The sequence below is a fragment of the Chiloscyllium plagiosum genome, unplaced genomic scaffold, assembly GCF_037043375.1.
Source record: "Chiloscyllium plagiosum isolate Xiang-an unplaced genomic scaffold, Cpla_swu_hap1 HiC_scaffold_27, whole genome shotgun sequence".
In the NCBI taxonomy this organism is placed as follows: domain Eukaryota; kingdom Metazoa; phylum Chordata; class Chondrichthyes; order Orectolobiformes; family Hemiscylliidae; genus Chiloscyllium; species Chiloscyllium plagiosum.
Window position 1 is genome coordinate 87,554,759 of NW_028270165.1, and position 17,658 is coordinate 87,572,416.

Consider the following 17,658-nt stretch of genomic DNA (forward strand, 5'->3'; position numbering starts at 1 on the left):
TCAGATGCTCTCTGTCCTTCTTAACGGTATATTAATTTTTTTCCCCTCAGTTTGATACGTTTATTTATATACAATTTGCATTGTGGAAAAAGATCGCTTCTTTCCTCATGTTCAGAATTAAAAGGGTAGTTACTCATGGGATGGAGCAGAATCTAAGGGATTGGCACGTTGATATAAAATGTAGACATATGTTGCTTCATATGGTGTATATCTGACATTATTCGCTGTTATAAAAGCCTTGTGGCTATTATTTTTCACATTCTAATCTAGCACTGAAGTTATATTCTGTATTTCTTGTCATCTTTTTTATTGAATCGGACAGCAGAAAGTCATTCAGCAACTTTACTGGTTTGTTTTTCTCAAGTAGCCTTGACATTTCATTTTCATTGTCCTTGATTAAGCTTCATTTCCAGTGTCTTTGTCGGCAGCTTGTTCCAGGTTATTGTCACCGAAATGAAGATTTCCTCCATACACACTTAAGGCTATCTGGCTGCATGAGGGTTTTCAGGTTTCTGTGTCCTGGATAATATGTGATCAGGCATCTGGCAAACTACAGGAATTGTCACCTATGTTATGTTCATTTAACAGTATTGACTGTGATCACGTATTTTGTGAATTTATTTTTGCAGGAAGACATGTAGAAAGAAATCTGAAAGCAAATGATACATCAACTTCTGACAGAGCCACTTGATTCATTGGGACTGGAATATCAGCAACCATTCCAATTGAGAAGAAATGTTTGCTTTTGTCTGCTTGAAAGATTTTGGACACCTCAGTGCTTACCAATAATAAAGCAACTGGGGTAGCAGGGGAGGTCAGGGGTGTGTGTGTGTGCTTTGAGCTTCAGCTGTTGAAGAAAAGGAAAGCTACTTTTTGTAATTTTTTTGCTGGAGAGATCATGAAGCTGTAACAAAGTTGGGTCGCAATAAAGGTTACCTAAATTCGGACTCAGACATTGAAAGATTTAAAATCCAACAGGTTTCTGTTTTAAAGCTGCTCACTCAGCTTCCAGCACTACGTTACCAAAGTCGTGTATCAGAAGGAGCAGTGAATCAGTAGCAAGTATCGTTAGAAACTGTTAAGATTTTCATCTCTGCAGGTACTGCATCGTTTCATCAGCATTGTAATGTTTACTGGCAGCAGCAGGAAGTGTTGTGGCTGTGTTCATGAGAAACAATGTTAAAAATCACATAACACCAGGATATAGTCCAACAGGTTTATTTGGGAGCACTAGCTTTCGGAGCGCTGCTCCTTCAGCAGTAGCTGTGGAGCAGGATCATAAGACACAGAATTTATAGCAAATGATCAGTGTCATGCAACTGAAATGATATATTGAACAAACCAAGATTGCTGTTAAGTCTTTCATCTTTTAGAATGGGTTGCAGGTTTCAGTTCATTAATATGCAAATCCTAGAACTTCTTTTAAGTCATATCCTCGAGATAACTTAAGGGAGATAGGATAGTGAAGAAGGCGTTTGGTATGCTTTCCTTTATTGGTCAGAGTATTGAGTACAGGAATTGGGAGATCATGTTGCAGCTGTTCAGGACATTGGTTAGGCCACTGTTGGAATATTGCATGCAATTCTGGTCTCCTTCCTATCGGAAAGATTACAGATTACATTATAGTGTGGAAACAGGCTACACAAGTCCACACCAACCCGCCGAAGCACAACCCACCCATTTACCCCTTACCTAACACTACGGGCAATTTAGCATGGCCAATTCACCTGACCTGCACGTCTTTGGACTGTGGGAGGAAACTGGAGCACCCGGAGGGTGCCCACGCAGACACGGGGAGAACGTGCAAACTCCACACAGTCAGTCGCCTGAGGCGGGAATTGAACCCGTGTCTCTGGCGCTGTGAGGCAGCAGTGCTTACCACTGTGCCACCGTGCCACCCATAAGATGTTGTGAAACTTGAAAGGGTTCAGAAAAGATTTACAAGGATGTTTCCAGGGTTGGAGGATTTGAGTTATAGGGAGAGGCTGAACAGGCTGGGGCTGTTTTCCCTGGAGCATCGGAGGCTGAGGGGTGACCTTACAGAGGTTTACAAAATTATGAGGGGCATGGATAGGATAAATAGACAAAGTATTTTCCCTGGGATCGGGGAGTCCAGAACTAGAGGACATTCCGTTTGGGTGAGAGGGGAAAGATATAAAAGAAACCTAAGGGGCAACTTTTTCACGCAGAGGGTGGTACGTGTATGGAATGAGCTGCCAGAGGATGTGGAGGCTGGTACAATTGTAACATTTAAGAGGCATTTGGATGGGTATATGAATAGGAAGGGTTTGGAGGGATATGGGCTGGGTGCTGGCAGGTGGGATTAGATTGGGTTGGGATGTCTGGTCGGCGTAGACGGATTGGACCAAAGGGTCTATTTCCATGCTGTACATCTCTAAGACTCTATGACTCTATTTTATAAAAAGAAGTGACAGCTCAGACAATGCATGGAAGGTGTGAGGTTCAAGTCTGTCAGTATCCTAATCTTGAGTCAGACTGGTTCTATTTCCAAAGTAGGAATTTATAAAATTATTACATGCATTGACTGCCTGCAGATTGTGCACATTTTGAGCAAAATACAATGGATTTGCAAATATAATTCCGCAAATTCACCCTATTGATTTACGTGCATGTGTGTGTGTGTGTGTGAGAGAGAGAGACTGTATAGTGTAGTGGAGTCACATGTAGTGTGACATCAACCCAAGGTCCATTTGAAGCCATCCTCATGTCTATTGATACCCAAGTTTGGAATCCAAGTAGAACTTAGCCTCTGCTCGGCCACCAGAAATGATTAAGCAGTTACACAACACACATTGGAGAGTGTAAGGTGGGACTTGTCTTTTGATTTGCAGAAGGTGGGAGGCTCTGGATGCTGTGATCCAGGGCAAACACATGCTGGTGGACATTTGGCTCAGAGAATGGAGCTGAAAGCCAGGCTGCAGACCTTTTATGAAAAAGATAACCAGACATTTTATTCCAGGAGTTGTTCATTCCTCTCCGGACAGACCCTTCTGATTGACCCTGTCCACTGACTCAGGAGGTGTGAGCGTGGATGAGGCAGGTAAAGGGGATCTGAGAGAGGGCTGCAAGGGAGTGGAAGAGCGAACTGGCTGGATGCTGGGAGTACGAACAACATTGGGGAGGTGGTGGTAAGGGACAGAATAGTGACAGGGATTGTCTCCGGTCTCTGCAATTGGTAGCAGGAGGCCAGATGACATCGGTGTCTATCTGGTGCCAGGATTCGGGAACCAATGTGTTCAGGGCTGAAGATGTGGGAAAGGGAGGTTACAGCAGGTGTGGTCCACAAATGTCAGGAGAGAGCCTCTGCTGAGGCTGCGTGAAAAGTTAAAAGCTAACTCTGGACTGCACAGTGGCTCAGTGGTTAATACCACTGCCTCACAGTGCCAGGGGTTCATGTTTGATTCCATCCTTGGGCAACTGTCTGTGTGGACTTTGGCACGTCCTGCTCCTTGTGTCTGGGTAGGTTACCTGCGAGTGCTCTGGTTTCCTCCCACAGTCCAAAGATCTGCAGTTTAGGGTGGATTGGCCATGCTGAAGTGTGTCGATTAGAGTGGGTTAGCCATGAGGAACTGCAGGGCTGTAGGGTCAGCAGATGGGTCTGGATGGGATGCTATTTGGAATGTCAGTGTGAATTCGATGGGCCGAATGGCCTGTCAGAATTATGATTCTACTGCTTTTACCACGTATATATTGAGAAATGATTGACACAGGTCTGCTGTGGGAGGAGTGAGTTCCAGTTCGTGAGATATCAACACCGGTCCTGGGGAAGGTGGGATTTGGGCAGTCTCTCCCCCCCACCCTCTGCCCCCCTGTCCAATCTCTCCTCACCCACTGTCCCCATCCATTCTCTCTCAACCCCCACCCTCTGCCCTGCATTCTCTTCCTCCCCACCTCTGCCCACTAGTCTTTCTCTTTCCCTCACCATCGGTCCCCACAATCTTCTCCATTCCCATCACTCTCTGTTCCCCCCAGTGTTCTCATCCTCCCACCCTCTGTCCCCCTGTCAATTATCTCTCTCACCCCCTGACACTCTGCCCCCTCTGTCCATTCTCTCTCCTTCTCTTCCACCCACTCCCTGTCCTTGCGGATGCCTCAAACCCTCTTCGATCGCTGTATCAAAACCTTCTAGGAAGAGAGAAAGAGAATGGATGTTGATGACTCTACCTGGTAGACACGGCTGCACGAGAAATGACTGATCTTTAAAATTGAGAATAGCTAAAATTATATATTCAGAAATATCATGAAAGCATGTTCAATTTTATAGAAAAGCTGCAGACATCTTTCTGAAACTTGCATTCAAATATGTCCAGTTAGCCCACAGTTGAGGACAGGGTGTAATTTGTGGATGGCCCATTCCTAGTCTTGTGAAATTGATTCTGACTATGCAGAAATAGAACCATAGAGTTGTACAAACCCGTCGGTCCATGCTGACCAGGTATCCTAAATTAATCTTGGCCCATATACCCATCCAAATGTCTTTTAAATTTTGTAATTGTACCAGCCTCCACCACTTCTTCTGGCAGCTAATTCAATACATGCACCACCCTTTGTGTGAAAAATTTGCCCCTTAGGTCCTTTTAATATCTTTCCCCTCTCACCCAAAATGAATGCCCTCTAGTTCTGGACTCTCCCACCCCAGTGAAAAGACCTTGTGTATTTAACCTATCAATGCCCCTCATGATTTTATAAATCTCAATAAGGTTTTATAAACCCTCAGCATCCAATGCTGTATGAAAAACAGCCCCAGCCTATTCAGCCTCTCCCTGCAGCTGAACCCCTCCAACCTTTGCAACATATTTGTAAATCGTTTTTGAACCCTTCTAAGTTTCACAACATCATTGCTACTCATGATTAATAGGCTGTGAACAATCTATCTTGTTCAGGGCATAAGAGGGGGCATTTGTTGAGGGGAATTAACTTTCAAACTGTTTTTTTCTGACCCTGAGGTCCCTTTAAATCTTTTCCCTCTCAACCGAAATCTATGCCTCTAGGGGACTCCCCTACCCTGGGGAAAAGACATTCAAAAGTTGAAGAGTCACACAAAATGCAAACGCAATAAAATGTCGAGCTACAGGTTTAAAAAAATGTGGCTTCAGCTTTTTTTAAACTCCTGTTGACATTTGACATTCGGGTACAAAATTTGGTCAGCAACACCAGCATCGCCACAGACCACACTGCGCATACGCCTCGGTGTCAGTCAGTACTGCGCATGTTCGGCGGCGTTAACAAGAACTGCGCATGCCCCACGCCTTCCGCAATTACGGACCGCGACCTTCTTTTGATAGGCCAATGGGGAGCTCGAGATGACCGGAAGGAGCCTGGTTCCTTTGTCAATCAGAGCCTTGCTATTGTCTGAATACGGAAGGAGAAAGTGAGGGCTGCAGATGCTGGAGATCAAAGCTGGAAATGTGTTGCTGGAAAAGCGCAGCAGGTCAGGCAGCATCCAGGGAACAGGAGAATCGACGTTTCGGGCATAAGCCCTTCTTCAGGAAAGCCCTTCTTCTGAATACGGAAGTTTGACCATGAGCTTCTGAAGCTGCTACTGCTGTTGTTCCTCTCTGAATGAAGATTGAGCTTCACCCCAGACTGCAACTTCTTTCCTCTGTCCAACATCTGTGAGTACGGCACTTTCTTTTCTCACCCCCTTTTCCATTTGTTTTCATTCTGGGGTTCAATTTTTGTTTTGCAGTAATTGAAAGGAAAGGGAGTGAATCCCGGCGAGGGGAGAGAGTCTGGAAAAGTTGGTCCAAGATTGTGTCTCAGTTAGCAAACACATGGCAAATGTAGTAGCACAATGTGAAGTTATCGCATTTGCTGTTTTAAAAAAAAGCAGAAAGGAGACGCATTCCTTAAATAGTGATATATTGGAATGTGAAGAAAGTGAGGACTGCATATGCTGGAGATCAGAGTCGAAAAGTGTAGGGCTGGAAAAGCATAGCAGGTTCAGGCAGCATCTGAGAAGCAGGAGATTCGATATTTCAGGCACGAGGCCTTCATCAGGAATGATGTGTTGATGTACAAACAGGCCTCAGCGTCCTTCTATATCAGCAAGCAATGAGCAAGGCAAGTGGTACATTAGCAAGAGGAATTGAGTTCAGAGGTGGCGATGTCTTCCTGCAGTTGGGGGTGGGGTTCATTGAATATATTCAAGGCTGAGTTCATTTGAATTTTCGACAACAAGGAAGTGGATGGTTATGGGGGGAGGCAAGAAAATGGGTTTAAGACCAGTACAGAACAGTTAGACAGTCAGACAGTGCAGAAACAGACTGTTCTGTCCAACTAGTCCATGCTGACTATGTTCTCAAACTAAACTAGTTGCACCTGCCAGTGTTTGGCCCATATCCCTCTGAACCATTCCTATTCATGTGCTGATCCAAATGCTTTTTAACCCTTTTAACTGGACTACATCCACCACTTGAACTGAGTTGAATTTATTTATTGTCACATGTACTGAGGCACAGTGAAAAGCATTGTCTTGCGATCACATAGTTAAGTCGCACAGTAAATAATAGGTAAACAGTGGCAAAAACAAAAACAAAGGTTCAGACACATCCTGAGAGTTTGAGAGTCCATTCAGTATTCTAACAATAGTAGGGTAGAAACTGTTACAAAACTGGCTGGTGCGTTTGTTCAGGCTTCTGTACCTTGTCCCCGATGGTAGAGGTTGTAGACAAACATTGCCAGAGTGGGATGGATCTTTAAGAATGCTGGCGGCTTCCCTTGACAGCAGGTCTGGTAGATGGATTCTATAGATGGGAGGTTGGCCTTTGTGATTGTCCGGGCTGAGTTCACCACTCTCTGTAACCGTCTCCAATCTTGAATGGTACAGTTGCCATACCAGGTAGTGATACATCCAAGACAGCTTGTTGTGGATGACCACTCCCAGGACCTTGACACTCTCCTCTCATTCCACCTCTGTGCTGTTAATGTGTATGGGTACATGAGTAACATCCCACCAAAAGTCAATAACGAGTTTCTTGGTTTTGCTAACATTGAGATCTAGTTTGTTTTCAGTGCATCATTTTTCCAGGTCTTCCACCTCCCGTCTGCAGTCTGTTTTGTTGCCATCTGAGATTTGACGGACTATAGTGGTGACAGTGAACTGGTAAATGGCATTAGTCTTGTATTTGGTGACGCAGTCATGGGTATACAGTGAGTACAGTAGGGGGCTGAGTATGCACCCCTGGAGGGGTCCAGTGTTGAGTGTTAGTGAGGATCAAATATTGTCCCCAGTCTTCACTGATTGTGGCCTGTGGGTCAGGAAACTGAGGATCCAGTTGCAGAGAGTGGGGCTTAGTCCGAGATCACTATGTTTAGTAATCAGTGTCGAGGGGATAATAGTGTTCAAGGCTGAACTGTAGTCAAGTAGGATTCTTACGTACCTGTTCTTGGTGTCAAGATGTTCCAGGGAGGAGGGAAGGGCAAATGATATGGCATCTGACGTGGATCCCAATTTGCCGATGGGCAAATTGGAGTGGGGCAAGAGTAGTGGGAAGGCTGGAGTTGATTAATGCCATGACCAGCTTTTCAAAGCAATTCATGACCACTGGAGTTAGGGCAACTGGGCGATAGTCATTGAGACGTGCTGCATGAGTCTTCTGAGGCACAGGGATGATGTTGGCCCTCTTGAAACAGGCAGGGACAGTGGCCTGCTGCAGGGAGAGGTTGAAGGTGTACGGGAAGACCTCTGCCAGTTGGTCTGCACATGCTCTGAGTGCACAGCCTGGTCCTACGTCTGATCCCATCGCTTTCCTTGGATTCACACGAAGGAAAACTGATCTGACCTCTGGACTTTCTCTGGACATTCATTCCACACACAAACTACTCTCTTAAAAAAGGGTGCTTCTGATGTGTTTTTAAAATCTTTCTCCTCTCGCCTTAAAAATGTGCTCCCTAATCTTGAAGCTCACATCTGAGCGAAAGGACATCTCTATCCTTCGTGATTTTATAATCCTCTGTGAGGTCACCTCTATGCTCCAGTGAAAAAAAATCCCAGTTTATCGACCTAGATGTAGGTAGATTAATATCCAGTCATGATCTGTTGAATGCTGGTGCAGGCTTGAAAGACCAAATGGCCTACTCCTGCTCCCAAGTTTCTCTCACTGTGTCCAGAACAGCAAGAGCCTATAAGACACAGGAGCAGAAATTAGGCCAATCAGCCCACTGGGTCTGCTCCACCATTCAATCATGGCTGATAAATTTCTCAACCCCATTCTCCAGCTTTCTCCCCTTGATACTCAAGAACCTATCATCTGTTTCAGTCTTAAATATACTCAGTGACTTGGCTACCGCAGCTTTCTGTGGCAGTAAATTTCATAGATTCGCCACTGTCTGGCTGAAGAAGTTTCTCCTTATCTCCTTTCGAAAAGATCTTCCGTTTACTCGAAGGCTGTGTCCTCAAGTCCCCATCTCTCCTATCACTGAAAACATCTCCCCCAACATGCACTCTGTCCAAGCCATTCAGCATTCTTATGTTTCGATTAAATCCCCCCTGAATGTAGGCCTGTTAATCAGCATGAACCAGACTTTTCAGGATGAGGCAGAGCAGGGATTAGGTTCAGTAAAATGAGAATAAAAGGAGTGTGTGTGGGATGGAGATTTTCAGCTTTTAGGGAATAAGAGAGGAAAGAGAATTTGCTATAAATTATAATCGATTGGATGGGATAATGGACCGAGGATTGGCAGATGGAGTTTAATTTAGACGAACGTGAGGTGTTGCATTTTAGGAAAGCAATCCAGGACTTAACCATTTAATGGGGAATGTTGCTAGTGAGGGTGAGAATAGGTGGACAGGGCAGATGAATGCGTGGCTGAGGAACTGGTGCATGGGAGAAAGGATCCAAAAATGTGACTATTGGAATCTCTTCTGGGGTAGAAAAGACCTGCACAAGAAGGATGGATCGCACCCGAATTGGAAGGGGACTAATATATTGCTGGGAGATTTGCGAGAGCTGTTCAGGAGGATTTAAACTAGTAAGGTAGGGGTGGGTGGGGGGTAGGGATTGCTGGGACCCAGAGAAATAGTGAGGAAAGAGATCAGTCTGTGACTGGTCCAGTTGGGAAAGGGACTGAGTTAAACAATCAGAGCAGGAAGTAACAAAGCAGAGAACAAGGTAGGACTGGTAAATTAAACTGCATTTATTTCAATTGCAAGAGGCCAAACAGGGAAGGCAGATGATGGTTAGGAACTTGGGACTGAGATATTATGGCAGTTACAGAAACATGGCTCAAGGATGGACAGCACTGGCAGCTTAATGTTCTAGAACACACATGGTATTGGAAGGATAGAAAGGGGGGCAGGAGAGGAGGGAGAGTGGCTTTTATGATAAGGGATATATTACTGTGCTTAGGGAGGATATTCCTGGGAATACATGCAGGAAGCTTATTTGGGTGGAACTGAGAAATAAGAAAAGGGATGATCACCTTATTGGGACTTTATTACAGACTCCCTAATAGTCAGAGGGAAATTGAGAAAAAAATTGTAAGGAGATTTCAGTTATCTGTAATAATAATAGGGTGGTTATGGTCAGGGATTTTAACTTTCCCAACATAGACTGGGACTGCCATAGTGTTTAAAGGCAGTACAAAGGCAGTTGGAGTACACTTAAGAGTAAACTCAGGAGGGCAAAAAGGGAACATGAGATAGCTTCGACAAGTAGAGCTAAGGAGGAATTTAAATGTGTACAAGAAAATTTTCTGATTCAGTAAGTGGATGTTCTGACTAGTGAAGGTGCAAACCGTGACCTACTCTTGGGAAATAAGGCAGGGCAGGTGACTGAGCTGTCAGTGGAGGAGCACTTTGGGGACAGTGACCATAATTCTATGAGCTATAAAAGAGTGAAGATAAAGTATAGACCAGATCTAAATTGGAGGATGGCTAACTTGGTATTAGGCAAGATCTTCCAAAAGCTAACTGGGAGCAGATGTTCGCAGGTAAAGGGATGGCTAGAAAATGGGAAGCCTTCAAAAATAAGAAACTGAGAGTCCAGAGACAGTATATTCCTGTTAGGGTGAAAGGGGAAAAACTAGGTAAAAACAAGGACTGCAGATGCTGGAAACCAGATTCTAGATTAGATGAAGGGCTTTTGCCCTAAACATCGATTTTCCTGCTCCTCGGATGCTGACTGAACTGCTGTTTTTTCAGCACCACTCTCATCTAGAACCTAGGGTGAAAGGGGAGGCTGGTAGGTGTAGTGAATGCTGAATGACTAGAGGAATTGAGCTTTTGGTTCAGAAAAAGAAGGAAGCATATGACAAGTAAAGACAGGAGAGATCGAGTGAATCCTGACAGTATAAAGGCAGTTGGAGTATACTTAACAGTAAACTCAGGAGGGCAAAAAGGGAACATGAGATAGCTTCGACAAGTAGAGTTAAGGAAAATCCAAAGGGTTTTTATAAATACATTAAGGAGAAAAGGGAACTAGGGAGAGAACAGGGCCCCTCAAAGATCAGCAAGACAGTCTATGTGTGGAGCTGCAGGAGTTGGGGGAAATAATAAACAAGTATTTTGCATCAGTGTTTACTGTAGAGAAGGACATGGAAGAAATAGAATATGTGGAAACAGATGATGATATCTTGAAAAATGTAAAAATGTCCATACTACAAAGGAGGTGGTGCTGGATGTCTTGAAATGCATGCAAGTGGATAAATCCCCAGAACCTGATCAGTTGTACCCTAGAACTCTGTGGGAAGCTAGAGAAGTGATTGCTGGGTCCCTTGCTGAGGTATTTGTACCATCGATAGTCACAAGTGAGGTGATGAAAGACTGGAGGTTGTCTAATGTGGTACCAATATTTAAGAAAGATTGCAAGGAAAAGCCAGGGAACTATCAACCAGTGAGCCTGACATTGCCGGAGGGCAGGTTGTTGGAGGGAATCCTGAGGGACAGGATTTACATGTATTTGGAAAGGCAAGGACTGATTTAGGGATAGTCAGCATGGCTTTGTGCGTGAGAAATCATGTCTCACGAACTTGATTGAATTTTTTGAAGAAGCAACAAGGGATTGACTAGGGCAGAGCAGTCAACATGATCTCCATGAACTTCAGAAAGGCATTCAACAAGGTTTCTCATGAGAGACTGGTTAGCAAGGTTAGATCTCGAGAAATACAGGGAGAACTAGCCATTTGGATACAGATCTGGCTTGAAGGTAGAAGACAGAGGGTGGTGGTGAAGGGTTGATTTTTAGACTGGAGGCCTGTGACCAGTGTTGTGCCACAAGGATTGGTGCTGGTTCAACTACTTTTCATCATTCATATGAATGATTTGGATGTGAGCATAAGAGGTATAGTTAGTAAGTTTGCAGATGACACCAATATTGGAGGTGTAGTGAACAGCAAATAAGGTTACCTCAGATGACAATGGGATCTTGATCCGATGGGCCAATGGGCTAAGGAATGGCAGATGGAGTTTAATTTAGATAAATGTGAGGTACTACATTTGGAAAAGCAAATCAGGTAAGGTCCGAAGGAGTGTTGCTGATCAAAGAAACCTTGGAGTGCAGGTTCATAGCTTCTTGACAGTAGAGTCGTAGGTAGATAGAACAGTGAGGAAGCTTTTGTGGGGGGGGGGGGGGGGGGGGGGGGGGGGGGGTGTGTGTGTGTGACCTTCCACACGTTTATTCTATCCATAATCCTCATGATTTTATAAACAGACAAGGTCTTTTCCCTGGTTTGTGGAGTCCAGAACTAGAGGGCATAGGTTTAGAGTGAGAGCGGAAAGATTTTAAAAGGGACCTCAGGGACAAGTGTTTCATGCAGAGGGTGGTGCATGTATGGAACGAGTGTCAGAGTAAGTTATGGAGGATGGTACAATTACGGTATTTAAAAGGCATCTGGATGGGTATATGAATAGGAAGGGTTTAGAGCGATAGTGGCCAAGTCCTGGTAAATGGGACGAGATTAGGTTAGGATAACTGGTCGGCATGGACGAGTTGGACTAAAGGGTCTGTTTCCGTGCTGTACACCTCTACGACTTTACTTCAGGACTCTGAAATTGTTCATGAAAACCACTTCAGTAATCTGCCCAGTTTTAAGACTACAATATACAGGAGCAGAATGAGGCCATTTGGCCCATTGAGTATGCTCCACCAGTCGATCATGGCCGATATGTTTCTCAACCCCATTCTGTTGCCTTCTCCTCGTAACCCTTGATCCCCTTACTTATCAAAGACCTATCTATCCCTGTCTTAAATGCCCTCAATGACTTGGAATCCACAGCGCTCTGCAGCAATGAGATCCATAGATTCACCATCCTCTGGCTGCAGAAATTCCTCCTCATCCCAGTTCTGAAGGGCATTCCTTCACCCTGAGCCTGTGTCCTCTGGTCCTCGTTTCTCCTACTGGTGGAAACATCTTTCCCACATCCACTGTATCCAGTCAGATTCACACAGCACGGAAACAGATCCTTCGGTCCAACCAGTCCATGTTGACCATAATCCCATACTAAACTAGTCCCACCTACATGTGCTTGGCCCAATATCCCTCTGAATATTTCTTATTCATGTACTTATCCAAATGTCATTTAAATGTTGTGACTGTAAGCGCATCTACCACTTCCTCTGGAAATTCATTCCACACGTGAAGCACTCTGTGTAAAAATGTTGCCCCTTATTTTGTTTTTAAATCTTTCTGTTCTCACCTTAAAAATATGTCCGCTAGTCTTGAAATCCCTCATTCCAGGGAAATGACTCCTGACATTCACCTTCTCTGTATCCAGCAAGATTTTATAAATCTCAAAGAAGACCTGAAATGTTAGCTTGCTCTCTCTATGTGGACGCTGCCTGACCAGCTGTGATCTACAGCATTTGTTGTTTTCAGGACGGATTCCAGCATCTGTCGCAATGCGCTCCTAAATGTTGGCTACCTCTTTCCAGATCCTTTGAGACTCAACCTTACTCAACAATCCACTGTGCAGTACAGTCAATAAAGTTCCACACTGCATCTCTTTCAGCACACACGGGCAGCATGTGGCTCAGTGGTTAGCACTGCTGCCTCACAGCACCAGGGACAAGGATTTGACTCCAGCTTCAGGTGACTGTGCAAACTCCACACAGACATTGTCCTCCCCGTGGCTGTGTGGGTTTCATCGAGATGCTCCGGTTTCCTCCCACAGTGCAAAGATGTACAGGTTAGGATGAATTGGCCATGCTAAATTGCCCCATAGTGTTCAGGGATGTGTGGGTTAGGTATATTAGTCGGAGGTAAATGGAGAGTTGTTGGGCCAAATGGCCTCATTCCGCACTGTGGGGATTCGATGTGGTAACCCCCCAGCTGTTTGCATTTCCTGTAGGGGAAGTGGGGACGGGCCGAAAGTTCAGTGTGTGTGAAGCGAAAATTAAACGTAGTGCTTTGCTTGAGCTCAAGCTGAGTGACTTGGTGGCGGACTGGAAAAGGAAGGTAAGGTGTCTGTGGTTAGTGATGCTGCCTCACGGCACCAGAGAGCCAGATACAATTCCAGCCTCAGAGCCGTTGTCTGTGTGGATATTGCACATTCTCCGACTGGTGTTTGTGGCGGATTTCTTCCAGTGCACCTGTTTCTTCCCACTATCCAAAGATGTGCAGGTTTGGGTGAATTAGCCATGTTAAATTGTCCATAGTATCCAGGATGTGTAGGTTAGATGCATTAATCAGGTGTAAATGTAGAGCAATCAGAGTAGGGTAACGGTGCTTTCAATTTCATGGAATTACAAAAGAAAAGAATGTTCCGCATAAAGTAGAATTGCTTGTTCTGAATTTCTACCCTGACTGACAGTGATGACTTTCATAATCTGTTTTTTCCAGTGCATTTGAAGATTTGAAGACTGAAGTTTCAAATTCAGTAGTTGAAGGGCTTATGTCCGAAACAGCAACTCTCCTGCTCCTTGGATGCTGCCTGACCTGCTGTGTATTTCCAGCACCACACATTTTGACTGACTCTCCAGCGTCTGCAGTCCTCATTTTCATGTCAATGACAGACAGTCAATCAATCCATTGGGACTGTAACGATTTTTGACTATGATTCTGTGAGAAGGAGCAAAATTCTTTGGTTTCTGTTTCAGTACGCTTTCAGCATCAGTGGAGCTCGATGAGAGACGCTACTGTGGCAGCGCATTGCATGTGCAGCCTGTCACAATTATACAGCCTGGAAAGAGGAATTCACGGCAGGGAGGGTTTGTACATGCGTTTGTGTGCAGCTGAAGCTTTGGCCATGGAGAAACCAGAGGAATCTCGCCCCATGGAGAAACCGTGGAAGTGTGGTGACTGCAGGAAAGGCTTCAGTGTCCCATCTGCCCTGGAAATTCATCAGCGCAGTCACACCATGGAGAGGCCGTTCTCCTGCCCAGAGTGTGGGAAGGGATTTATCCGCTCTTCCCACCTGCTGGACCACCGCCGAGTCCATACTGGGGAGAGACCATTCACCTGCCCTGAGTGCGGGAACAGCTTCACCCACTCCTCCCACTTGCTGGCGCATCAGCGTGTCCACACCGGGGAGAGGCCCTTCCCCTGCTCTGATTGTGGGAAGGCCTTCAGCAAATCCTCTGACCTGCTGAAGCACCAGCGGGTCTACACGGGGGAGCGGCCATTCAGTTGCCCCGAGTGCGGGAAGGCCTTTAGCGATTCCTCTGCCCTGCTGAGGCACCAGTGGGTCCACACAGGCAAGAAGCCGTTCCCCTGCCCTGAATGTGGGAAGGGCTTCAGCAGTTCCTCCTCCCTGCTGACACACCAGCGGGTCCACACTGGGGAGAGGCCATTTACCTGCCCTGAGTGTGGGAAGAATTTTCCCCAGCCCTCCCAACTGCTGACCCACCGGCGGGTCCATACCGGGGAGAAGCCATTCTCCTGCTCAGTGTGCAGGAAGGGCTTTGCGGTCTCCTCTAACCTCGTGGCCCACCGGCGGGTCCAAACGGGGGAAAGGCCCTTCAGCTGTCGCGAGTGCGGGAAGGCTTTCAGCAATTCCTCCCACCTGCTGAGGCATCAGCGGGTCCACACAGGGGAGAAGCCGTTCTCCTGCCCAGAGTGCGAGAAACGCTTTAACCGCTCCTCCCACCTACTGACCCACCAGCGGGTCCACATGGGAGAGTGGCCGTTCTGCTGTACTGAGTGCAGGAAGGGCTTCAGCAATTCTTCTGCTCTGCTGACCCACCAGCGGGTCCATGGAGGGGAGAGGCCATTCAGCTGCCCTGAGTGTGGCAAGAGGTTCACATTTTCCAGCAACTTGCGAAGACACCAGCGGGGGCACCAGTGCTCCCAACAATCAGATACTGCCAGTGACGCTACTGTGGATTAAACCTTGTGCCCCACTCTGACAATGGGTGCAGTGGGAAAGTTGGTGGGCTTTTAAAAAAATTTCTGGACTGCACACTGCCTCGCACCCCCAAGTGCAACTCTAAAGTGGCTCGGGGCGACATGGTGGCTCAGTGGTTACCACAACTGCCTCATAGAGCCATGGATTCGGGTTTGAATCTACTGTTTGATTCTCCCGTGTCTGCATGGGTTTCCTCCGAGTGTTCCGCTTTTGCTCCCACAATACAAAGATGTACAAGTTAGGGTGAGTTAGCCGAGCTAAATTGTCCATAGTGTTCAGGGATGTGCAAGTGTGGTGCAGTAGTCAGGGGTAAATGTAGACTGGTCAAAAGTGTGGTGCTGGAAAAGCATAGCAGGTCAGGCAGCATCTGAGGCGCAGGAGAATCGACGTTTTGGGCATAAGTCCTTCATCAGGATTCTCCTGGACTTCGGATGCTGCCTGATCAGCTGTGCTTTTCCAGCACCACATTCTTGACTCTGATCTCCAGCATCTGCAGTCCTCACTTTCTCCAAGTAAATGTAAAGTAATAGGGTTAAGAGAATAGGTCTGGGTGGGTAACTGTACGGAGGGTTGGTGTTGCCTTGTTGGTCCAAAAGGCCTGTTTACATTCTGTAGGGATTCTGTGATTCCATAAACTTTGCTTCCAGTGGGCGACATTACTCGGAGTCTGGGACTGCACGTTCCTAAGAATCCGCAGAAACCTAAGACCACAAGACCACTGGAGCAGACATGAGGTCATTCAGCCCATTGAGTCTGCTCCACCATTTGTTAGAAACAAAAAATAATTGCGGTTGCTGGAATCCAAAGTAGGCAAGCAGGAGGCTGGGAGAACGCAGCAAGCCAGGTAGCATTAGGAGGTGAAGTTAGCATTTCGGGTATTAACCCTCCTTCAGGACTGAAGAAGGGTTCTTCCCAAAACATTGACTTCTGTATCAGAAACAATTTACCAGGATGTTGCCGGGGGTTGGAGGGTTTGAGCTGCAGGGAGAGGCTATTTGGCTGGGTGAGAGATTTAAAAGGGGCAATGTTTTCACGCAGAGGGTAGTGCATGTATGGAATGAGTTTCCAGAGAAAGTGGAGGCTGGTACAATTATACCACTGAGAAGGCATCTGGTTTCGGACATGAACAGGAAGGGTTCAGAAAGATAATGGGCCAAATACTGACAAATGGAACCAAATTAATTTAGGATGTCTTGTCAGCGTCGATGAGTTGGACCGAAGGGTCTGTTTCTGTGCTGTACATCTCTCTGTCTACTGGTCCTGATGTAAGTTTTAAAATTGAGTCCAAGTAACATTGAATAGTTCAGTCTTGTTGAACTCACCTCTTGAAAGGTTTCAAGTGAATCCCTCCAAGTGATACTGTTTAAAAATGCCGAGTTGGACAAAATATCCCATTAAGGTCGACACAAACCCACAGCAGAAGATATCAGAAATCACACAACACCAGCTTAGAGACCAACAGGTTTATTTGAAATTACAAGCTTTAGGAGCATTGCTCCTTCTTCAATGCTGCAGCTTCATCACTTCACCGACAAAGGAGCAGTGCTCTGAAATCTTGAGTTCAAATAAACCTGTTGGACTCTAACCTGGTGCCATTTGACTTCTGACCTTGTCCAGCCTAATCCAACACCAGCACTTCCACATCAGAGTTGACTAATGAGATCGGATTTTATTCTGTGTGACGAAGTGAGATGCTCATCTGAAAACTCAAAACTGTTGGAGAGACAAAGAGACACGAGTCAGTGCTACAGCATGGAGACAGGCCCATCGGCCCAAACTGGTCCATGCCGACCAAAATGTCCATCAACAGTAACCCCATTTCCCTGCACATGGCCACTATCCTTCTAAGCCTTTCCTACCCATGTGTTTGACCAAATGTCTTTTAAATGTTGTTAATGTACCTACTTCAACCACTTCCACTGGCAGCTCATTCCATACACAAGCCACACTCTAAAATTTTTGCCCCACATATTTTTTCAATCACTCCCTTCTGACCAGGTTTGTATGCTCTGTTTGGAGATGTAGGAGTAAATCTTCACAATAAAAGATTAATACAGCCTTTATTCATGACTCATGATTAAACACACTCTCTATTTACAGCTGTAATTGAGAGGCTTCTCTGAATTAGTCGACATGTTTGTAACAAGTTGTGAAACATGAAAGGATTCTGAAAAGATTTACAAAGATACTGCCAGGGTTGGAGGGTTTGAGCTGTTGCAAGAGGCTGAAATAGCCCCAGTCTATTTTCCCTGGAGGGTCAGAGGCTGGGGGGTGACCTTACAGACTGTTTCGCTGTAGAAGTGTTTCAGAAAAAAAAATCTCAAACCTTATTCCGATTGTTGCCTTTGCCAATA

At 45.7% G+C, this 17,658-nt stretch overlaps 2 protein-coding genes across 4 annotated transcripts in view; one reads left to right on the forward strand and one right to left on the reverse strand.

Moving 5' to 3' along the window:
* The window catches only part of LOC122545194 (uncharacterized), a 785,061-nt gene that overhangs the window by 421,366 nt on the left and 346,037 nt on the right, over positions 1-17,658 (reverse strand). The gene's annotated exons all lie outside the window — the stretch shown is intronic.
* The window catches only part of LOC148144890 (uncharacterized), a 74,031-nt gene continuing 61,736 nt past the window's right edge, over positions 5,364-17,658 (forward strand). The window contains exons 1-2 of the mRNA XM_087975153.1: positions 5,364-5,636; positions 13,801-15,234. Of these exons, the coding sequence (XP_087831279.1) occupies positions 14,084-15,234 (1,151 nt within the window). The 5' untranslated portion in view covers positions 5,364-5,636; positions 13,801-14,083. The remainder of the gene's footprint in view (positions 5,637-13,800; positions 15,235-17,658) is intronic.